The sequence below is a fragment of the Calliphora vicina genome, chromosome 5, assembly GCF_958450345.1.
Source record: "Calliphora vicina chromosome 5, idCalVici1.1, whole genome shotgun sequence".
Lineage (NCBI taxonomy): Eukaryota > Metazoa > Arthropoda > Insecta > Diptera > Calliphoridae > Calliphora > Calliphora vicina.
The window spans coordinates 91,495,333-91,520,776 of record NC_088784.1 but is presented as its reverse complement, the minus strand read 5'-3'; the positions used below and the strand labels follow the sequence as shown (position 1 = coordinate 91,520,776).

Genomic DNA, 25,444 nt, shown 5'->3' with positions numbered 1-25,444 from the left:
ATCAGCTTTTCTTCATTTAACCCCATCAAAGAAAAAGGATAGCGATACATTTTTCATACATATTTGCTATTCCTTACTTACGTTGGGGTTAAATGTGTGATGTCACTTTGATACATTTTAACTCCGTGACGTTTCTGTGACCATACCTCAATGGTAAGTATGTGGAGAGTGGGCTGCATGAGGTTGTGGGTTACATTCAGCACGGCTTAGAACGGCGCTAGGTGACCACTCAACCTGGGCCAGAATACTCAGGAAAGGCTTAAAAAGGCTCTCAAAGCCTACTATACATGCAGGAATTCTATTGGTAAGAATTGGGGACTACGACCAGGCAAGGTAAACTGGATTTAGATGAGATGAGGACATCAATGTATCATACAGACTTCTAGACGAATGCAGCGACTTCCAGGTGGAGATCCAAATGTCACAGAGGGATCTGTAGTGACAATTTATGTGGCATGGTACACTCGAGCATAGTGTTGAACTGTAAGAGGGCTTTAGAAGCGTTATTGGAACTATACACAATCAGATTGTGTTGAGTACCAGGGCACCGTAACATACAGGGAAATGAGATAGCAGATGAACTGGCCAGACAGGGTTCGGATCTGGACTATCAGGCCTGTCACAGAATTAATTAATTCCGTATTTTGCTTCTTCAGGAAAAGTAAAACGAAAATTTCTTTCGGGATTTCTTTGTTTTAATATGAAAAACGAGGTCAAATTAAAATCAGAATTATGAAATATTTTTGGAATTAATAAATTATAAAGAATCTGAAGAACCTAAAACGAAAACGATCGGAATAAAAACTACGGAATTGAAACCATTCCTAACAAAATGTGTGTCAGGCCTGTATATTAATAGGGACTGGGAGGTTAAACATCCTATATTCCACTACTCCTATATTCGAAATATTCCAGGACTCTACGAAACAATCCTGGTATAGTAGGACGGATTGCAAGGTGTCCAGGGCTATCTGGCCAAAGTTGAATGCAAAGGTAACCAGAATACTACTTGGGTTGGATAGGAAAAAGTTTCAGGCCTTTAGTAGGAGTGATAACCTGTCACTACTCAATTGGAGCCTTCAATGGTAAATGGGATATGGACGCACAGGACTTCTGAATGATGTGCGAGGTTATTGATAAACTAGAGACAGTGGAAAATATTCTGTGTAACTGTGTAAAAAATGGCTAGGGGTTAGATTCCATGAGGAACAAGGGGATATAGCTAGTTATGATCTAGGTAATCTTTTAGTCTGGTGGTTTTAGGTAACAGGACTCTGAGAAACACAGTCTATACTTATTTCCAGTCCGGCGGTTACTGCGTAACTCATTCCGAAAATGTGTGCTAAATACATTGCAAGGATTGAGTTACGCAGTAACCGCCCAGGTGATATAAAGAGAAAAAAGTGAAAAATTCAGTACAAAAATGAAATTGGGGTGTAAAATCCCTGACATCTTTCTTTTCTTTTCAATTTCATTTCTTCTCTTCACATCTAATAATATTTCTAAAGGGTATCACGATGGATCATATGGGTCTCCGAGAAGTATACTTCTTATAGTACACACCCCTTCAAATCTATTTATCTATCTATCTACTTTTAGAAAATAAAACATACAGACATGTCACAAAATTCCCTTACATTTTATTCGAAATGTGAATACAGTTATAAGAAAAATTTAACGTGATTTAGTTTCACTTCTACTAAATGTAATGGATTTTGTGAATTATATGCAAATAATTTGTATTTTTTGGTTTTTTTATTTATTTTTTTTTTATTTCTTCTTAAAACAGAAAGTTTTCTTTAAAATATCGTATTTGTTTTTAATTGTTATGTATCATTTATTTTTTATATAAATTAAGAAAAAAAAATTCTAAGAAATATATATATATTAAGTATGTATGTATATAAATGTATACGGTTAATACGAAATAATAAGAAAACTATTTAAATTTAATTTAAAAAAAATGAACATTACATTAAGTGTAATAATAATTAATTAAAATAAACATAATATGTAATATGTAATACAAACATAGAAAACTAAGGGCTAATTTGTTTGTTGGTAATTTGTATTTATTAATATTTAGTTATTTTTTTTTAATTTAATTTTGTATAATTAAGAAATTCATATTTTACAACAATAATATAGAGTTTATAATTTTATATATATTTTTTTTATTATAATTTATGTATATCATAATTAATTAATGTTTACCGTACAATACATATACAATACAATAATTAAATAATTTTTAAAATAAAATATAGGTTTATTTTTTTTTAATTTTAGTTTAATTGTAAGATTACAATTTCCTTTTGAAAAACAAAATATATATATAGAGGAAATGTATGTTTAAATTTAAATATTAGTAGTATATTTAAGGGAAAGGTTTTTGGAAAGACAATGAGTTTTATATGGGAGAGGATAGGATAGGATATTAAAATTATATTCAGTTTGTTTTTTTGGCATAAAAAAGGAAAGAGGGATGGATGTGTGTTGTGTGTTTGTTTAAATGTTTTAACAAAAATTAAATCTATTAAATAAAGTTACTTTACTTAATTCTTGTATATATGTTTTATCCTAAGCAAGTAATAACAATTTTCCTATATAAAAAAGTTTGACTTAATTTTTATGGATACAATTTTTGTGTTTGTTTTTATTTTCTTTTTTAAATTTTTTTAAAATTAATTTAACAAAAGAATAGCTAAAACATGTGGAACTTAATGATAAAATTATTAATTAATTAAAACTCTAGGAGTTTGTAAGTAAGTAAATAAGTAAGTAAGTAGTAGTAGTAGGACCAGGTTTGTAAAGTAAATTATTATGTTCCGGGAAGATATTTTCTTATGATTTTCATATATATTTTTTTTTGCTGGATGGAATTTTGTATGGAATTACAAAAAAAAAAAAATTAAAGATTCCTATTTAAATTTGTATACCATCCATAGTATTGTAGATTTTTTTAAGTATTTCTTGTTTTTATTTTCATAAGTACAAAATATTTCATTCAAACTAAGTGTATATTATATACATACATTAAATTGTAATTTACAAAATTAAACAAATAATAAATTAAAACTAACAAAATTTAACTAACATGCAATGCAGTTGGGTTTGTTTTGCAATTGTTTTCCTAAGAGCAGTGTAAAGAGAGAGTGTAAGTTTGTGTAATTGACGGAGAAGGGAATGTTTTATATCTAGAATGATTTTCAAATGTGGAATAGAGCTAAATATCTATCTAAAACATAGTAATTTTTAATATTTCCTATAATACAGCAGCATTTGTATTCGATTTTTTTAATGAGAAACAATTTCAGCAAACATCCTTAAGGCAGGGTCACACATGGCAAATATTTACTCAAAAAAGCGTAACCACTTTTATTAGCACAAATTTGTTTGACGTGTTTACTCTTACAAGTGTTTTGTAAGATCAAACAGCATCAAATAAAATGTGTGACCATGTGTGACCCTACCTTTAGCTTGTTTCACTATACCGAATGTTAAATTTCGTTTGCATTCTAAACGAAAGAAAACTGAGTCGTTCACATAAAAATAATGTTTGGGAAAACCAAAACCAGTTTTCTTTCACTTAGAACGAAATGTTACATTCGATATTGTGAAACAATCTATCTATGTTTAAAGTTGATAATAATTTCTAGCGAAAAACGCAATTTACTATTTAAACTGATATTTTTCATACCAAGAGCTTTCGTGATCAATTATCGCTTTCGTGATCGAGTAAAATTTATTGTTATTTTCTTGTTTGAGTTTAGGCGGAACAAAGAAATCTTGTACATTTTATTTTAATTTCACTTTCGAAATATTTGCATTTAATCATAAATTCATGAATGTGATCATTTGGTCAAAAGTTAATCAAGTAAGTAAGAGTGCTAATTCGACATTAAATATTGAAAATTACTTTTTTTAAATGAACATTTTTTGGTGAAAAAAAATTTGATAAATAATAAAAAACTATTTTTTTGGTGAAACGTTTTTTTCTTTAAAAAATAGGTAAAAATCGAAATTAATGAAAAAAAAAATTTTTTGAACAAATTTTTTTTAAAAAAAATTTTTTTTTTTCAAAATAGGCTAAAAATCGAGGTAATCTTCGTTTTTTGATTATACCTCAGCCATTTGTGGACCGATTTTCTCGATTTTAAATAGCTATCAAACCAGGCCTATACCCGGTATATTTATGAATCAATAATGTTTGTAAGTTATTGGGGGGCTTCGGAAAGATATTCAATATATTATCAATATGTTTAACGGGTGGTATGAGTGATTTTTATTTCCATATTACCCCCAAATTCAGAACACGAACGGAAAACAATTTGTATGAAAAACACGCAAAAATTATTTCAAAACTGAGGGATTTTCATACAAATTTTCTGTCCGTCTTAGTTAAAATTTTTGAGAATCAGTGATATTTTAATAAATACAATTTCATTTAAACAAAAATTTTTTATTCACCCCTATCGCGAATCAAAATTTCACATGAAGTATGTTCCCATTTCCCATTTTTCGTTCATAAACTTTGTTCACGTGAAAAAATTCCCCATGTTGTGAAATTTTAGATGGAATTTTGTAAACAATAAACAGCTGTTACGAACAAAATCAACTATTGTGAATGAAAAGTTTTTCCCTTCGAGGGAAATGAATATTTCATGGGAACATACATTTCACATGTTTTCACGATAGGGGTGATTATTGAAACCTTGGAAGTACATTTTTATAATAATCCCCAAATTAATAAAATTCACTCGAATAATAGCTTAAAAGCCATCTGATAAAATGTTAAATTGACATTTAAAGGCAATAGGTTAGATGGGTAGCCACTCGTCAAGCAGCTAACTCCATTAAAAACTGATCCCATTGTGATAAAGGCAGTAGGGTGACCTCATTATATATGGAGGAAAAATAAGGAGTCGATGATGTTCCCAACTAAAATGAAAGTCTAGCTTATTTTTGAGGAGAACATTTCTCAAAATGTTTGTTCACTGCAGCATAACTAAAGTTTAGTGTTCGAAAAAAAAATTAGAAAATTTAAATCGTCATTTGAATCAACTTATTTTATTAACCTATTTGCAATATATTTGAATTCCTTCAATTAGGAATTAATTCAACAAAGAATTAATTCAGAAAGGAATGAATTCAATGCAACGAACTAATTCATGCTGTATGGTTCAATTGAATTAAGAATTTATTCTAATTTAAATTCTCTCTATAAAAGTTCTTTTTTTTATTTGAGGCCATCAGCGTAAAAGTGGTGTAACACATTTTTTTTGGTTGCTGTTTTGGTGTTACATACAGTCCTTACATTACCAATATCAAAACAAAAGTGGGGTAAGCTACGTTATGGTATTCAAATTGTTCTTGTTATTTTATTGAGGCCATCAGCGTAAAAGTGGTGTAACTAATTTTTTTTGGGTTGCTGTTTCGTTTTTGCACAGAGCATAATATAACAAAGTAATGTAGCAAAAGTGGTGTTGGTTGAATATACCACTAAATAAATAGTTTGGGGTTACACCACTTTTGCATTTACTATTTTACATTTGTAGCCACTGTGCTTTACTGAAAGTAATATGTATTTAATAAAATTAATTGGCATTGTACTCTTATGAATGTGTACTAGTTTGAATAAATCCATGGTTGATTGCATTTTCCGCTATAATACAAATTGATCTTCAGAAACTAAGCCAGAGGTATTTTTAATTTTTATACATCTTTTACACCCATTTTCACAATGTCTAGTTAACATGTTTAAACCTAAATATTATATTGACAATTTTCATATAAAAATGTCTTAACTTTAAGTTAAGAAATAATCAGACATCTTGAAAAAAAGGCTTGAAATATTGACCGGTAATTTGTATGAAGTGGAAATACAAATTGTTTATATTATTTAAGTTTAAATAAAGGTTAATTTATGACCGGCAATAAGAACACATTCAATATAAGTCTCAAATTAAATTTAACGATTTCCAATACCTAATTAAAGGTACAATTATAAGCTGCCAAAGCTATAATAACAAAACTCAAGTTGTTTAACTGGCCAAACTTTTAGCTTAAAACTTCTAATAGAACAAATATGTAATAAAAAATAAATAAAATATTTAGATAAAGCCAACTATTCCTACTTGATATATTAATTCCCTTCTTCTAAACAAAAGACAATAGAAAATAAAAAAATAATTCTCGACATCGTTTTTTTAAATTGGTAAAATGCAAATTTTCGCACAATCCCAACAACCATAAGGATTACGTATTAAGTATGTTGTTGCTGAGATTGCACGAATGTTTGCATTTTTCCAAGCTTCAAAAACAATGACGTGAATTACCTTAAAATTGTCTAGTCTTTATCCTGTATTCCTTAAGAAAAATTCCTATTATTATCTTAAATCTCTCAACATTCTACAACATTATTATTATTATTATTGTTATTAATATTATTATTTGCAAAGGATAGTGGCTGTATTGTTCCTGTTGCTGCTATTGTGGGCGTTGAAGTAGCTGGCGGTGTTGGTATTACGTGTGCGGGTTCATGTGACATTTGAAAGTGTTGATCCGGTGATGTTGGTGTGTTTGGTTCAAAATCAAAGAAATTATTCAAGGGATTATTCTCGGAAGCGGGTGTATCGAAATTTTGTTCAGCACTAATTTCATAATATGCAGGTTTAGCCTTGCTATGATCAATTTGCATAGTGTGCAAAGGTTCTTCGGTGATTTGGGGCCAATTTTGATAGAATTTCAAATCGTATTCAATTTGCATGTATTTACGTTTGGATGTACGTAAATCACGATCACGACGTGCTTGGAATTTCTTAAACAGTAAATATTCCACAACCAAAGTTTCAATGATAATGTGAGCTATAAAATTGCACACACCATAGATTAACATCCAATAGCGGAAATTCATGTCTGGCGGTAAGATGAGTTGGAAAAAGTCAGCCAACCAAACGGGTGGTATTAAAATGAGGTAGATAACAATACACAGGTTGGCGATCAGCGTCAAACAGAAGGGTAAATTCGACCAAATGGGCCGGCGATAGGGAGCACCTTTGGAGAATACAAACGCCAAAATGATGTATTGAAAACTGGATATGGCAAACATGGTGTAGTTTTCCCAACAGCCCAAATGATCTTCGCTGCTGTGCACGAAGGGCTCGAACCATTCCTGCTGGTGCAGATGATACCAGGCCGACACTTGGAATACTATAACCACCATCAAATGCAAGACAATCGAGGCCAACGGTGTTAGTGATATTAATGAAGACAAAGGCACCTGTTTCACTAGTGGCCCATGGAACGATTCGGTTTTGCCAAAGAAAAATGCAAAAATGGATATTAAACCCAGATCTATGTACAAATACTGTTTATCAGTCAAATTCGAATCGATGGAATACAATATCATGACCGATATAAATTGCACCATGGAATAGGCAGCCATATATTTGAATATACCAAATGAGGTGACGAGGGCAGCACGGCCTTCCTTAATGACATTGGGAACCGCAGCTATGGTGGGATTACGTGAGGTAAACGGCGAGGCAATCGATGATTCAGTTTCACTTAAAGATATACCGGTGTGCGCCACTTTTAGGGCACCACAATCGTTAGCACCATCACCGCACATGGCAACACAGTAGTCAAGATTTTGTAATTCCACAATTAAGGCTTGTTTTTGTTCGGGAGACATGCGAGCATAAATAACACCACGCGTCAAAAAGTTTTGCAGCAAGTCGGGAAAATGATCTTTAACGATTTGCCAGGTTTTTCCTACCATGGCAAAACGATAGTTGTTGCGCCATTTCTTGTCCTGCAACGATTGGGCGTTATTTGCTGACATTATTGGCGGCGCATCCCCATCCAAGGGTGTAGAAATGCCCAATTCTATATCATTGTGGGTCCAAGTATCCATAGTCTCCACACTGCCACAACTTTTACTGTTGGGCATTGTTAGCGAAGCAGCACTGGATAGGGAGGCCACATCGCCATTTAGTCTGTGGTAGTTATTGTCACCGGCATATGAGAGCGTATCATTGGTATTGGAATTGGTTAAAGTGCCATTAGTTTTACCATTTGTTATTGAGTTAGAGGCACACGAAGCACTGCCCAAATCTAAGGTATAATACAATTCATAATCATGATGATCGTGATCGTGACCATGTCCGTGACCATGACCGTGACCATGGCCGTGTCCATGACCATGAGCATGTGTATGTTCATGACCCTCAACATTAGCTTCGGGCTTCTGACGCACATTAACTGTTACCACGGGCTGTGTTGAGCTGACTATGCCACAATCTCTAGCCACACTTAAGGCCGTCAATATATTATCTCCCGTTACCATTATCGTTCTAATTTCGGCTTTTGTCAAGGCTCCTATTACCTCAGTAGTATCGGGTTTCAAACGATTCTCCAACACCACAAATCCCAAAAATTCCAAATCACATTCAACATTTTCACGAGCCAAACGCTGTACTTTCGTAAAGTTTAATTTCGGACTAAGCTTCTTATAGGCCATGGCTATGACACGATATCCCTGCTTGGCATAAGTGGCCAATTGCTGGGAAAAGTTGTCGGGCAAACTTTTTGGCAAACACAATTGCTGCAACATCTCGGGCGAGCCCTTGCAATAGACATTGAAGTTTTTCTCACTCAAACGTTTCGTTACAACTGACATTCTTTGCAGGTTAGAGGTAAATGGAAATTCTCGTACTACACCATGGTCATTGTTAGACTCACCATTGAGTAAACCCACATCGGATAGTAAATCATCGACTGATGATTGTCTCTCACGGATTTGTGTTAACTTATTCTCACAGTCACTTTCTTCCTCAACATTATTTTCGATTTTGCGATTCTTAGGCTGTCTTACCACAGTCGATTGCAACAGACCCTGGGGTTGATTCTGAGGATCTTCCAAAATCCAGCCAGTGGATTCGAACATCTTCAAGTCCAAAGGATCACCCATCATTTTACCATTCATGATGGTAATTGAATGACATGTTACCATACCAAAAAGGAAATTATCACAAGGTAAACGATCAATTTGTTTGATGGGTATTTGGAATTGATTGGTGGCCGATTTGGGTAACACACCCCACATATCTAAACCATCTTCGGTTAAGGTGCCGGTCTGCAAAGATTAAAAATATATGAATAAAATTGCATTTTCTTTAACCTAAAGCTTCACAAACCTTATCGAAACAGCAACAATCAATACTGCCAGCCACATTAATGGAACGTGGCGAGATACAATAGATGCTGTTACGTTCTAAACGTTTTTGGGCATAAAAACGGCCCACAGTCATGGCAGCTGGCAATGCAGGAGGCACTACAATTGTTATTAAATCCAAAGACTCAACAGCAATCTTAACAGGATCTACATTACGCAAAATCTGGAATAAGAAGAATAAATGTTACAATTATTATTTATTTTATAACTATTACTAGCAAAGAAAACAAAATAAAGCGATCTACCAACGATTTAGACCAAGGTAAACTGATTTGAAAATTTAGTATAGAAAATAGTGATTTTAGGGTCAGGGACCATCCATGAACAAATATCATTCACAAAAATCTTTTGGCCAGTTTTACCGACGACCCATTAAATAACAATTAACTATTTGAATTGCAGAAAAATAAATTTATGCTGAAAATAAGCAACACATTCAAAGTTCCTGGACTTAGATCCAGAAAAACTTTTTAGGCAAATATATAGGTTTATAGAAAAGGATAGCGTCGAAAAAATTTAGATTCGTCAACTAAAAATTCACCAAATTATACTTTAAAATAAAAATTGAAGGTAAAAAAAAAATTTTAAAAAAAAATTTTTTAACAAAATTTTTTTGATAAAAAAAAATTCGGGTAAAAAATATTTTTCCCGATATTGACCCATTGTAGGTCCGACTTACTTTGGCCTTATATACTTTGAAATATCTATTATTGGATATCCATTTTGTCCATATTAATGACTAAGTAATTCAGATAAGTAGATAAAAATAGGTCAAAAATCGAGGTTGTCCGGTTTTTTCCTTATATCTCAGCCATTTTTCTGCCGATTGTCTTGATTTTAAATAACAACCGAGTCGGGAGAATTCCCGATATATTGATGTATGTAAGATATTTGGGGAAAGTTGATTTGAACATACAGACGGACAGACATGGCTATATCGGGCGTCGTGGGATCGCAAATGAAAAATGTAGAAATTTATAGATGCATTTATCATTCTTTCTATCTAGCAAATATACCCCCTAAACATTCGCATTTCCAAACATTCCTCCTTTGCGGAGATAGAATTATAAAGTTAATATGTCAAGCTTCTAGCTTCAGGAGATTGCCTGTACGATGTCATTAAAAAAGTTGATTAGACTCTGAGCAACTTGTCAGTAAAAAAGTTGATCAGACTCTGAGCAACTTTTCAGTAAAAAAGTTGATCAGACTTTGAGCACATGTAAGGATTAACAAAATATTCTAAACGATTACTTACCTTACTCACTAACGTATAGATGAAACCAATTAAGGCAATAAGACCCAAAAATTCAATAAATTTATAGGAATCTTGCTCAAATTTATAATCAACTGGTGGTGGATACAATATTGAACGTATTAAACCACCTTTGGCAGTTATATTTCCTGTGTTAATGACAATTGCTAAAACCTTTTCGGAACCAATCAAACGAGTCTGTATAACTTTAGTGCCACAGAATAGAGTGTGACGGGCATGTTCCTTCTTATCGAATATCACATCACGTTTCATAGGCAGCGGAGTTTTAGTAACTGGTACACTTTCACCTACACACAAGAAGAGACACAAAAGATTAGTCAACAAATTTACTACTAGACATAAGCAAAATTTAAGTTAATTACCCGTCAACATTGATTCATCTAGAATACAATTGCCCGCCAATAAGACAGCATCACATTGCATAGTACAACCACTAGAAGGTATTTCGATTATATCGCCCGGTACCAGGCATTGGGTGGGTAATTCTTGCACATCTCCCTTTTCACTAACAATCAATGCTGTGCCAGTATTATGTACGGTTTCACGTAAAGCATCTTGATTCTAAATACATTAAGAGATTTAAAATAAGTAAAATTAAATTGATTTAGTAAAATTCTTTCAACTTACCTTTTTAGTTTGAACAATTGACATGGTTATGCCAAATACGGACATTAGTACAATAACACAGGCATAGTAATAGTAGTCGTAGGCAAACCATAATGCCACCGAAAATATTTGGAAAACATAAAATGGATTAAGTACTTCTAAGAACAATAGTGTCTTAACATCTTTATAAGGAACTGTTATTTCATTCGGCCCATACACCAGTCGTCGTGCAATCTGCTCTTGTCCATTTAAACCTTTTTGTTGATGGAAATATGTATTCAACACGTCCACATCCAATCCCTGTAATTTATCAAAAGTTTGCGTCTGTGGATTCCAGGCATAGCGTAATTGTTTGCAATTGAATATACGGGCACTGGAACAATCTGTAAAGAGATTAAAAAAAATTAAACAAAAAGTTGAGATAAGTATTTATGTCGTCAGCAACAAAAACTTTTTTTTATTGCGAAGCACTCATCTTATTATCGTCGACAATCTAGGAATTAATTTAATACTTTTATATACGTTAAATATAATTTAACATATTGTATATGTTGTCACTAAACGTATTGATAAAACATCGATTTAATTAGAACGGTAGAATGTATACTGCCTTCATAAAATCGTTTAATTGTTGTCAAATTAATCACAAGCTTTAAAAAAAATAATTTCATTGAAATCGTGGTCGATATAGAGATAAGGCGGCCCGAGAAATTTTGTGAAGAAACTCTGAACAACTTTTCAGTAAAAAAGTTGATCAGACTCTGAGCAACTTATCAGTAAAAAAGTTGATCAGACTCTGAGCAACTTATCAGTAAAAAAGTTGATCAGACTCTGAGCAACTTTTCAGTAAAAAAGTTGATCAGACTCTGAGCAACTTTTCAGTAAAAAAGTTGATCAGACTCTGAGCAACTTTTCAGTAAAAAAGTTGATCAGACTCTGAGCAACTTTTCAGTAAAAAAGTTGATCAGACTCTGAGCAACTTTTCAGTAAAAAAGTTGATCAGACTCTGAGCAACTTTTCAGTAAAAAAGTTGATCAGACTCTGAGCAACTTTTCAGTAAAAAAGTTGATCAGACTCTGAGCAACATTTCAGTAAAAAAGTTGATCAGACTCTGAGCAACTTTTCAGTAAAAAAGTTGATCAGACTCTGAGCAACTTTTCAGTAAAAAAGTTGATCAGACTCTGAGCAACTTTTCAGTAAAAAAGTTGATCAGACTCTGAGCAACTTTTCAGTAAAAAAGTTGATCAGACTCTGAGCAACTTTTCAGTAAAAAAGTTGATCAGACTCTGAGCAACTTTTCAGTAAAAAAGTTGATCAGACTCTGAGCAACTTTTCAGTAAAAAAGTTGATCAGATTCTGAGCAACTTTTCAGTAAAAAAAAGTTGATCAGATTCTGAGCAACTTTTCAGTAAAAAAAAGTTGATCAGATTCTGAGCAACTTTTCAGTAAAAAAAAGTTGATCAGATTCTGAGCAACTTTTCAGTAAAAAAAAGTTGATCAGATTCTGAGCAACTTTTCAGTAAAAAAAAGTTGATCAGATTCTGAGCAACTTTTCAGTAAAAAAAAGTTGATCAGATTCTGAGCAACTTTTCAGTAAAAAAAAGTTGATCAGATTCTGAGCAACTTTTCAGTAAAAAAGTTGATCAGACTCTGAGCAACTTTTCAGTAAAAAAATTGATTAGACTCTGAGCAACTTTTCAGTAAAAAAATTGATCAGACTCTGAGCATCTTTTCAGTAAAAAAGTTGATCAGACTCTGAGCAACTTTTCAGTAAAAAAGTTGATCAGACTCTGAGCAACTTTTCAGTAAAAAAGTTGATCAGACTCTGAGCAACTTTTCAGTAACTTTTTAGTCAAAATGTGGATCATACTCTGAGCAACTTCTTAGTAAAAAAGTTAATCAGCCTGTGAGCAACTTTTTAGTAAAAACGTAGATCATACTATGAGGAACTTTTTAGTAAAAGAAAAGTTGATCAGACTGAACAACTTTTTAATAAAAAAGTTTTAGTAATACAGTTTATCAGATCATTTCAAGTTTTAGAAAAAAAGTGAATAAGACTCTTAGCAACTTTGAGGGAAAAAGTCCATCAGACACTAGCAAGATTTTAGTAGAATTGTGGATCAGATTGTGAGCAAATTTTAAGTCAGAATCACAATTTTAATGAGATTGAAAACTCCAAAAAAATGTTTGAGACAACAAATATGTGTTGTGTTCTAAAATAAAAAAAAACGTTTAAATAAACTTACATTTAAATTGTCCTGTTTCAAAATGCATCGACAGATGGAAATTCTTTTCATCAATATTAGCTACAGCATCTACACTATTACAACCATTTGCTAAAATTTCATTATTTGTCGAAGATTTTTTCTTTAATTGTTTGGCCCGCTTCAATTGGTCATGTCTAAAAAAAATAATGAAAATTTAAATGAGGGATACGATTTTAGAAATGTGATAGAAAAAATAAAAACTTACCTTAAGGTATTAAAATCTAATGTTTGTACTTGTTTAACATAATAGATTTTATGGTTTCCCTTATAGTCTTCTTGGACTAAAACTTTTTCAGCTTCCTCCAAAGTGCAGATTTCATGGGTGGCCATTAAATACCAATGACCCCACCAATGCAATATTAATCGCAATAGGCCGCCAGTCAAACATATGCAAAGCCAACATAAAAATGTGCGCAAATTTGACCGGCGATAGCCGGTAATTTTCATTTCATCATCTTCGTTGGGATTTAATAAACCAAAACATGGTTTTTTATCTACAAAAATAAAAAACAGAGACAAGAAAATAAATATTTGTTCATATTTGTGGTAATAAAGTTTATTATTTTTTTTATTTAAAACTTTGTAATCTTTATGGCAATAAATCAATTATTTCAAAAGTAAACTGGTATTGTAGAAGAATACAAATATTTTTTAGTATATTACAATCACCTTTGAGATTAAGTTTATTACTAATTGTTTAAATACGTAGAATTTTTTGTGTAATTAAGTTAGTGGAAACAATTCTAATTATATTTTGAGTCTATATGCATATTTCCATGTCTAAATATAGGGCAAATGATTAAGAATACAGATATTGTTTTCATTGTGAGACTAATTACAATATTTATGGTGAAACTGTTGACATTTGCAAGTCTAAACAGAGTTTAGGGCTGGGAGAAGGAAATATCTAATGTCAATAGTTTAAGACTTTTTAATTGAATCTGACATTTCAGTATCCAGATTTGTATTGCTGTCATTTAAGGATTGTTTGTATAAAACAGTGTTTTGAATGGAAAAATTTATACAGACCTTTTAAAGCGATTAAAAATGATGCCGACATGGATGATAATAAAATTTAGAGAATATTTAAAAAACTTTAATGTGTATCTAACCGGCAATAAATAATTATTAAATGTTAAATCTTTGTGCTAAAAACATTTTATTACAAATTATTAAATCAAATAATTATGTATAATTTTAGCAATTTGTTTAAACCTATCATGCCATAAAAAATAACAAATTAACAGACATTCAGACATTAATAAACAGAAAATACTGTACAAAAAAAAAAAACAAATTACTATTTCCATAAAGATAAAACTTATACAAATTCATAAAACATTTTAAAATAAAAATTTCAATTGTTGACACTTTAATTAACAGACATGTGAAAAAAGATTTACTTTATTATAATAAAACATGTATTAATAACAACATTTAATTGTATCTTTAAATAAATTATAAAAAATAGCTATTTTTTTTTTATTATATCGCAATGACTTGTTAAATATTAGTGTCAATATTTAAAATATGATTTCGTTTGGGTAGTCATATCACATATCAATTTAATGCCCAATTTAATATATCAAGTCAAAATCTATTGTTTGTAATTGGATTCACTGTAAACGATTTCGTTATAGACCCAATTTTTGATTTATTTGATTGCTGTTTAACAAAATGCTAATCAAAAGTTTTTCCATTAGTTATTTATTTTGTTTTTATTTTTTTGCAGCCAGCCATTAAAATCTACAATAAATTGTATTTATATTACAAAACTAGAATTTTATGTTGGCCTTAATATTTCAATTAGAGCCATAGTAATGTATAGCTACATGTTTATTAAATGTGACTGTTGAAAAATATAATGGAAAAATTACTGCAACATGTGCTAGCAGCAGTGTTTTGAAAATTGTTTAAAGAGTTTTCAAAATTTAGGTATACAAATTTTTAAAATTTCCAGATATTCCAAAACAAAATGATATCGTAGTATCTCTCCATGAAAAATTCCAAATATTGAAAAATTTTACCTTTGACCTTCACGATTTAAGGATTAAGGTTTCCGATTTTAGTAAAAGTTTCAGAGTATATTTAGAATTATCTGGACTATAATATTCTGAATTAGTTTTGCTTAAAATTCATAAGAGTAAGGAAATAGAGCTCATTCGAGTAAAAATTGCCAAATAATTGGTTTTTCTCGAAAATTTCAAAATTTAAATCGCAGGTACGGAAAAACTATAAGAGATATTTTCATAATTTTTTCACATTTTTATTCCCTATTATATTCATAATAAATCCCAATGAGATGATCAAAAAATTCTGTAATTTGTTTAACAAAATTATCTTTTATTTTAATATTTATCAAAATATGTTAATTTTGTTCCTACCTTTCTTGTTCTAGTTGCCTGAGACACGTTATTGGCCTGGCGATATTTTAATAACTTTAACATTTTTTAACCAATTTCTGTTTTTTATGTCTCATTAGAACGACAATTGCGTTCACATTTCTATTCTTTTAAATTAAATTCCAAAAGTAATTTTTTAATGGCAAAATTTTTACAAAAACTGATAAAAATGCATTTTTCCCCTTGTAAATGCATCTCAAAATTTCAGAGGGCTTGCGGCACGTCTTAACCCCAACCGATTTACCTAAAATTTTTTCAGGATGATTTTTTTACTAATGTTCACCAAACTGGGGGGGGTGAGAATGACCAAAATCCAACTTTCGTTTATTAAGTGCCACCCTAGTATGCACTTCCACTCGGAGACCATAGGGTCAATTGTGGTTCCCTTCAATAGTCAGATTCAGAGAAAATGTATGCCATGCCTAAAAAAGGTGACATTAAGAAAATAAAGAAGACGAAAGGTAGTCTCTTAGAGATAGCAAAAGGAAAAACAAAAAGAAAAATCTGCGTTAAGAGGATGAAAATGGTTACAGATTTGAATTCACCGTAGAATATCCTTTAAATAGCCAACCTATTCCCCTGATAAAACCTAGTATGTTACACAATTAGCAATGAGCAACTCTCACAAGTTCATATAAAAATCTAGTACCAAACCATTTAAATCTACGACTCTGTAGTCTGCAGCTGTGCTCTACTGTCTCCAACTCTTCCACTCTACAAAAATCATGTGTTCTATTATCCCATTTACCTATAAAAGCACCAATTGAACAGTGACCGGTTATCACACCTACTAGAATTCAGAAACCACATCTACCCAACCCAATTAGTGTTTTGATTGCCTTTGCATACAATTTTGTTCAAAAAGGCTTTTGACACTTGACAGTCCGTCCTATTATTCCAAGATTGCTTGGTGGAGTCTCGGAATCTGTCAAATATTAGCCGGTAGTCGTAACAAATAGGAGGTCTTACTCCCCGGTCTCTAATATTATGGTGAAGATCTGAGCCAGTTCATCTGATATCTCATTTCCTTGTATGTTACAGTGCCCTGGTACCCCAACACAATCGGATTGAGTACCAATAACTCTTCAAGAGATCTCCTGCGGTCTTCAGTTAAGCTAGGATCTATTAAGTGACATTTCAAAGCCTTAAGTGCCGCCTGACTGTCCACATAAATAGTCACTACAGACCCCTCAGTGACGTGTGCTTTTATCAACTTGGTAGCTTTCCAGATCGCGAAGAACTCTGCCTGGAAGACGCTGCACTCGTCAGAGAGTCTACATGACCGTTTAATATCGTTGTCGACCATATAAACCCCGGCTCCTGTACCAAGGTCCATCTTGGATCCATCATTAAAAACTGCACCCCCCATCGAACAGTTGATCGGAAATTTATTCAAAGTATTGGCCATTGTTAGCTATGACATTTTACGATCTTTCTGATAACATATGGATTCCGAGCCAAAAGGACGAATCAAGACAGAGTATCCGATCTCTGTTCTGAAGCGGGTGAGGCAAAACTTCCCAACCACTTCATTCTAAATACTGTTTAACAGGTATTGCAACATGTGGCCGAACGCTGTCATATTTAATATTTCATGTCTGGCGGCATATTCTAAGCATTTTTCGGCCAATGCTCTCGTTCGATACAGGTTCACTGTGATGGCGTGACCAGATTATGAATGTGGTAACGAACGTACGCAAAATAGAAGTCAACTTTGGCTGACTGTAGTGAAATGTAAAAATCTGCGAAATGGAACGGAATATTTAAAAGCGATTAATTTATTTTAAAAGTGTATTAATGTAGGTCTCTATCCGGTATTTACACAATAAAATATCTCTATTGGTTTTTGTTTAATTGGTTTAAGTACCGGTCGCGAACGTACGATTTTTTCATATGTTTTTTTTATTATTATCACCATGCATTTTCCTATAAATAACTAAGTAAGAAAGTATGGTCGGTCAAGCCCGACCATATAATACCCTCCACTAAATAACATTTTTCTTTTAAAAATTCAATAATTTATATTCGAGAGTGATTTTCGTGGGCCTTCTATGGGAGCTATGAACGATCACCATGAAATTAGGTCGTAGTTTATGTCTAAATGAAAGTTTTTTATATTGAATTTTATGGTTATACCAAAATTTTTATGAGATTTATAAACGTTAATGTGATTTACGGAAGCGGGTCTTATATGGGAACAATGACTGACTAATTATGAATCGATCATAATAAAATTTGGTGACATAAATTTTGTATATATAAAACTTATTTGGAGCGAAACTTGTGTTGATACCTAAACAAATTAAACATTTATGACCGATAAAGTCCAATTTCGGAGGACAATTTTATGGGGGCTAGGTGAAATAATGAACCGATTTCTAGGTGAAATAATGAACACGATGATTATAAACAAAGGTTTATTTTGAGGCTGGTCACTTTTTTCCTCGCCATACGAAGTGAGTCGCTCCAATATACATATGGGGGATTTCATGTCAAGTGAACCAACTTTTGAAATCGATGTCTTCCGATCGGGATGAAATTTGCACCAAGGTTAGCTCTATTGGATAGTAACTCAGACACAATTTTTCAACAACATCGGTCGAGAACTCTCTGAGTTATAGGGGGTAAAATTTTGACAATTTGGTCAAACAGGGGTTTTTTCTTATCCATGTAACTTATTACCTATTGTTCTTAGCAAAATGTGTTCCAAATAGTATAGATAGCTATTTCTTCGATCTTTCGAAAAAAAATATTTAAAAAAAAAAATAAAAAATTTTTAATATTTTTTTTCCGAAATCAAAAACTTTTTTGACTTTTTTTTAAAATACGCTATTTTTTTTATTTTTTTTTTTTTCTTAAAATAAAGTTTAGATATTTTCCTTGAACACCTACTTGGTCGCTTAGTGGGATGCGAGTGGGATATCTATCAAAATAAATATTTTGTAACTCAAAACATAAAATTTTTGACTTTTTTTGCAAAATCAAAAACTTTGTTGACTTTTTTTTTTCAAAATGGTCCCTTTTTTAATCTTTTTTTTTAGGTCAAACAAAAGCTTAGATATTATCCTTGAAGACCCTTTTGGTCGCTTAGTGGGATGCGAGTGGGATATCTATCAAAATAAATATTTTTTAACTCAAGACTTACAATTTTTGACTTTTTTTTTTGCAAATACGATTTTTTTTCCAAATGGGCCCTTTTTTAAAAATTTTTTTTGTAGTCAAAAGAAAGCTTAGGTCCATTCCTTTAAGATATTTTTAGTCCCTTAGTGGGATGCGAGTAGGATATCTATCAAAATAAATATTTTGTAACGCAAGACATACAATTTTTTAATTTTTTTTTGCAAAATCAAAATTTTTTTCCAATATGGGCCCTTTTTTAATTTTTTTTTTTTTGCTCAAAAGAAAGCCTAGGTCCATTCCTTTAAGATATTTTTAGTCCCTTAGTGGGATGCGAGTGGGATATCTATCAAAATAAATGTTTTAACACAAAAATTGTATGTCTTGAGTTACAAAACATTTATTTTGATATATATCCCACTCGCATCCCACTAAGCGATCAAAACCATATTAAAGGAATAGGCCTAAGCTTTCTTTATAGCAAAAAAAAAAATTACAAAAAGGGCCCATTTTAAAAAAAAGTCAAAAAAGTTTTTGATTTTGCCAAAAAATCAAAAATTGTATATCTTGAGTTACAAAATATTTATTTTGATAGATATCCCACTCGTATCCCACTAAGGGACCTAAAATATCTTAAAGGAATGGACCTAAGCTTTCTTTTGACTAAAAAAAAATTGTATGTCTTGCGTTACAAAATATTTATTTTGATAGATATCCCACTCGCATCCCACTAAGGGACTAAAAATATCTTAAAGGAATGGACCTAGGCTTTCTTTTGAGCAAAAAAAAAAAATTAAAAAAGGGCCCATATTGGAAAAAAATTTTGATTTTGCAAAAAAAAATTAAAAAATTGTATGTCTTGCGTTACAAAATATTTATTTTGATAGATATCCTACTCGCATCCCACTAAGGGACTAAAAATATCTTAAAGGAATGGACCTAAGCTTTCTTTTGACTAAAAAAAAAATTTAAAAAAAGGGCCCATTTGGAAAAAAAATCGTATTTGCAAAAAAAAAGTCAAAAATTGTAAGTCTTGAGTTAAAAAATATTTATTTTGATAGATATCCCACTCGCATCCCACTAAGCGACCAAAAGGGTCTTCAAGGATAATATCTAAGCTTTTGTTTGACCTAAAAAAAAAGATTAAAAAAGGGTCCATTTTGAAAAAAAAAAGTCAACAAAGTTTTTGATTTTGCAAAAAAAGTCAAAAATTTTATGTTTTGAGTTACAAAATATTTATTTTGATAGATATCCCACTCGCATCCCACTAAGCGACCAAGTAGGTGTTCAAGGAAAATATCTAAACTTTATTTTAAGAAAAAAAAAAAATAGCGTATTTTAAAAAAAAGTCAAAAAAGTTTTTGATTTCGGAAAAAAAATATTAAAAATTTTTTATTTTTTTTTTTAAATATTTTTTTTCGAAAGATCGAAGAAATAGCTATCTATACTATTTGGGACACATTTTGCTAAGAACAATAGGTAATAAGTTACATGGATAAGAAAAAACCCCTGTTTGACCAAATTGTCAAAATTTTACCCCCTATAACTCAGAGAGTTCTCGACCGACGTTGTTGAAAAATTGTGTCTGAGTTACTATCCAATAGAGCTAACCTTGGTGCAAATTTCATCCCGATCGGAAGACATCGATTTCAAAAGTTGGTTCACTTGACATGAAATCCCCCATATGTTTATTCTTATTTCATTACAAAGTAGACAAATATTAATCTATCTGTATATTTAAAAAAATCTTGTTTTTTTTAAATACGTATAAAATATAAATGTGGTCAAATCTACAATCTCTAAATTGTGATTTCTTATTAATCTTTAATACTTCAAAACATTTGTAGATAATTTAGCAAAGACAAAAAAAAAAAGATTGATTAACTGAATTTAAAAAGTCCATTTATAAAAACCCCCTTCGCGGAAGAGGAAGTTTTAAAATTAAAACAAATGGATTTTAACAAAAAATTCAAATGAGTAGAAATTAAAGTTTAATAAAACTTTTTAATAAAAAAAAAATACTCATGAAAAAAAAACACATACCTGAAACTTCTGTCTGTTTATCGTTCATTGGTTTGGGGGAAAGCAACAGAATAATGTGCGGCTGACTTTTCAAATTTACTCAACGACATTAAACAATAAAACACTTGGATTTCAAATTTCAAGAATCGTTAATATTCTTTGTTTTAAACAGACTTTTATTTAGTCCACTCAATATATGTATGTAGCAAAGGGGATTTTATTATTAATTATTTTATTTCTTATTATTTTCTTGAAGTTTACAACGCACAGGAATCACTTTTTGTTTATTAAATAAATATTATCATTTCATTATTTATTCATTATTGTAACACTTTACTTTCATTTTGTTTTATTATTATTATTATTTCATTTTTACAAGTGCATGGCAATTGTTTTTGTTTTGTCTGCATTGATAAGTTATAGATTATTTAACATTATTTGCACATAATTGCATTTAATTGCTGCTATTGTCGTTTTTGCTTGCTCCTTATTGATTTAAAACAAAAAAAAATTAATTATTTATTACTTGCATGTCATATTAAATCAAACATAAACTATGTATTTTTATTTTATTATTCTTATACACTTCCATTTATAAATAAAATGTGGATTTGTTCTGTTTATTAATTAATTTGTTGTTAATTTTATTTCGCACAACCTTCACTGCTCATTAATAAATAGAAAAAGAATTTTGTTTAAGAATGAAGTACAAATACAGTAAATAAACACCATGTGAATCATTTATATAATAATTATTATATTGTATTATTTTTTGTAAGAGCTTCACATAATCATAACTCCTCTCCACTCTTTATCAAGGAAATAAAGAGAGTTTTTTTTCAAAAGAGAGCCTTATTCATTCACTAAATGCTTATTGCTTATTTTTATTTCTAATCAAAACTTATCGGTTGTTGAAAATAAACTAGATTTTATATATATAAATATATATAGTTTTTATTAATTTTTTTGTAACAAAACACGAATCTTTTTGAGATTAATGAACGTTATTTAGTGCTTGCTGATTTTTTTTTAATACAAATTTACATAATTTTTTAATTTAAAATGTGTGCAAAATTTTATTTGGGGAAGGGTTTCCATATTAGATTATTAGATCAGTTAAACAATGTACTAATTCCACAAAAATAATTTATTTGAATGTCACAATTTACGCAAGACTGTAATTTTTTTTAAAAAATCTTTCCAATAATTGAAATGTACAGATCATAGATTAATTCACATAGATCGGAAACTCCAGTCAAAGACCTAACTCAGACCTAACTCAAAAACCAAAGTGGAGTAAAAAAAAAATATGTGAAAACAAAAACAAGTAAGAAAGTGTGAAAGTCGGTCAAGCCAGTGAGTGATTTTCGGAAGTGGGCCTTATATGGGAGCTATGACCAATTATGGACCGATCACCATTAAATTAGGTCGTGTGATTTATGTCTATATAAAAGTTATTTATGGTGAATTTTGTGTTTATACCAACATTTTTAAGCGATTTATGCACGTTAAAGTGATTTTTTGAAGCGTGTCTATATGAGAGCTATGACTAATTATGGACCGATCGTAACAAAATTTGGCGACATAAATTTTTGTATATATAAAACTTATTTGCAGCGAAATTTGTGGAGATACATATATTAATTAAACATTTATGACCGATAAAGTCCAATTTCGGGAGGACATTTGTATGTGGGCTAGTTGATATAATGGACCGATTTCAACCAGTTTCAATTGGGCCGAAAAAATGTTATGTACCAAATTTGATCGAAATATCTTCAAAATTGCGACTTGTACTTTGCACACAAGGTTTACATGGACATGGCTGGCTGCCAGCCACCAGCCAGGCGGATGGACGGTCATCGTTTAATCGACTCAGAAAGTGATTCTAGTGATACTTTAAGGTGGGTGTTAGACCAATGGAATAACAACACTCGTATGTGTAACGTTTTTGAGTAATTTTTTCGTTGTAGTTTTTTCTAGTTTCCGCTCTATGTATATTTTCTCAGTGGCAATAAAATGGAAACTTTTTCTGAAAACAATATTCCATCATTTCAGTTTTTAAAAACAAGACTTCAGTTTACAAACGCTGAAATTTACCATATTTTAATAGAAATCCTGTACATTTGAATTTATTTTAGAAAATTTGGTAAAAAATTTTGTTTCACCGTTATTTCAATATTTATTTTAGACAGATACTGTAAAAACTTAACATTTGGGAAGCAAACCTCGTAATTTAATAGCAACAGAGTTTAAGAAATTCCCAAAAATTACTCTCCGTCAGAGCAATAGTGTAAAATTTTAAATTAGTAAGCGAACTGTTAGCCGCAGGTCAAATCAGGCAGGCTGGTCTTGGTTCCTATTACACCACGAAAAAACCTCTACAGTTCACCGAATAACATATAAACTGGTCGAGACAAATATGTAATAGATAATGTTCTCTTTTCGTGTGAATTCAAATAAATTTAATAGGCAGCTATGGGAGAATATTCGTAAAACGTTCGAAGAGAAAGAGACAGGACCCCATAATACACAAATTTGGCATGGGTATATGCGGGAAGTTTTGATTTACTTGTTAATTTGAAAAAAAAAGTGCCCCTGAAGCACACCGATTGCTCACCAAAGTTTATGGTGAATGTGTTTCATCGGTTTCAATGTGCGAGAGATGGTTTGTGCGATGCTGAAGGGGTGATTATCACCCAGGCCCGCCTAAAAAGTTTGAAGACAAAGATTTGGAGGATTTACTCCATAAAGATTTTTGGCAAACTCAACAAGAGCTTGCAAAATCATTGCGAGCTACTCTATCAGCAATTTCAAAACCTTTAAAAGCAGCTGGATTCATCCAAAATCAGGGAAATTGGGTACCATACGAATTGAAGCGGAGAGACCTTGAAAGACGATTTTGTATGTCTGCAATGCTAATTCAACGTTATAAAAGAAAATCATTTTTGCACCGAAACATTACTTGCGATGAAAAATGGATCTATTGCGATAACCCGAAGAGTAAAAGAGCCCGGCCAACCAGTCGAATCGACACCACAGCCAAATATTGATGGCGCTAAGGTAATGCTACGTATTTGGCGAGAGCAGAAGTGTACTCTCTATTTTGAGCTGCTGAAATCAAAGGGAACCTGTACCGTTTGAAGTGAGCATTGGCGGGAAAACGTCCAGAATAAGCGGTCAGACATGCAACCGTAATATTTCATCATGACAACGCTCGACCACATATTGCAAAACCTGTTAAAAACAGTTTTGAAAGAAGAGGTTGGGAAGTTTGACCTCTTCCGCCTTATAGTCCATACCGTGCCCCATCCGGCTACTGTGCGCTTCGATCTATGCAGAACGCTCTCTCTGTGATACGCTTCACTTCAGAACAGAGTAACGGAAATTGGCTTGATTCGTTTTTAGCCTCAAAAGATGAGCAGTTCTTTTGGAGCGGAATCCATATGTTGCCAAGCCAACCAAAACAAATTTAAGACCCATATTTGGAGGCATTACTCCATGAAGATAGGCCTTGCAAAATCATTAGGATCTGCTTCAACAAATGAGCAGTTCTTTTGGTTCGGAATCTATATATTGCCAGAGAGATCATTGCAAACCATGGCCAATATTTTGAATAAATTTATATTGCTAAAATGTTTCAAAATAAAAGTAAAAATGTGAAAAAATCTCGCATTTTTAAGTCATGCTCACAATAGTAATGAATGTTTACATAGTATCATTTTAAAATATTGTGTGAATTAAATTGTTTATAACAATCAGCAAATGTAGATGTAATATATAAATATATGTATTTGTAGTTTAATTGGGAGAGCAAAGTTTAAATCATTATCAAACTGCCAAATAAGCTGATTTAAAACACTGATAGGTGGAATACTTTAAGCTACGAATTGAAAACATTTTAAATAATTTTGTTATTTAACACTAGTCATTTTAATTAATTACAGTTTCAGCAACACGACATAAAAATACCAAATTTTTTTTCAAATATTTTCATTCTCTTTATGCTTAATGTTTTATATTTGTTAATCTTTAGATTTTATCAATTTTATTTTGTGAGTAAAAATTGATTTTTAGAAACTTTGGCAGTGTGTACTTTACTTATATATAAAAAAAATAAAATTAAAAACCAGGCACTTTAAAATATTTAAAAAATAATGTGATCGCAATATTCTAGAGTTTATGTATTTTAACAAATAAATATCTAAAAAAAAACGTGCAACTCTTAGTAAGAAATACTCTAGAGGACACTTAAAAAATTACTTTTTATCTTATCGTAAAATTAATATTTAAAAAAAAACACTTCATAACGACTGGGATACTTTCCTTGAATTGTAACAAAAATTTATATAAATCCAACTCAGACGCCCTAACTGAGTAATCAGGGGATTACTACAACACTAACCGTTATAATTGACTTAATGTTAAAAATGCATACACGAGCAACAAACTGTTTGACACTTGAGTTATTAGAAACAACAAATATTAATTTATTTTTACAATAATTTAATATACAAAA

At 31.3% G+C, this 25,444-nt stretch overlaps 1 protein-coding gene across 3 annotated transcripts in view; it reads right to left on the bottom strand.

Moving 5' to 3' along the window:
• Window positions 1–1,736: 1,736 nt before the first annotated feature.
• The window catches only part of anne (anne boleyn), a 62,923-nt gene continuing 39,215 nt past the window's right edge, over window positions 1,737–25,444 (bottom strand). For 2 of the 3 annotated variants that reach the window (XM_065513589.1, XM_065513590.1), the window contains exons 3-9: window positions 13,590–13,878; window positions 13,364–13,518; window positions 11,139–11,500; window positions 10,874–11,072; window positions 10,494–10,798; window positions 9,201–9,401; window positions 1,737–9,139 (exon numbers count right to left, since the gene is read on the bottom strand). In XM_065513589.1, the coding sequence (XP_065369661.1) occupies window positions 6,404–9,139; window positions 9,201–9,401; window positions 10,494–10,798; window positions 10,874–11,072; window positions 11,139–11,500; window positions 13,364–13,518; window positions 13,590–13,878 (4,247 nt within the window). In that variant the 3' untranslated portion in view covers window positions 1,737–6,403. Of the gene's footprint in view, window positions 9,140–9,200; window positions 9,402–10,493; window positions 10,799–10,873; window positions 11,073–11,138; window positions 11,501–13,363; window positions 13,519–13,589; window positions 13,879–20,946; window positions 21,402–25,444 lie in introns of those variants that run through there. The other variant, XM_065513591.1, reaches the window with a different exon arrangement.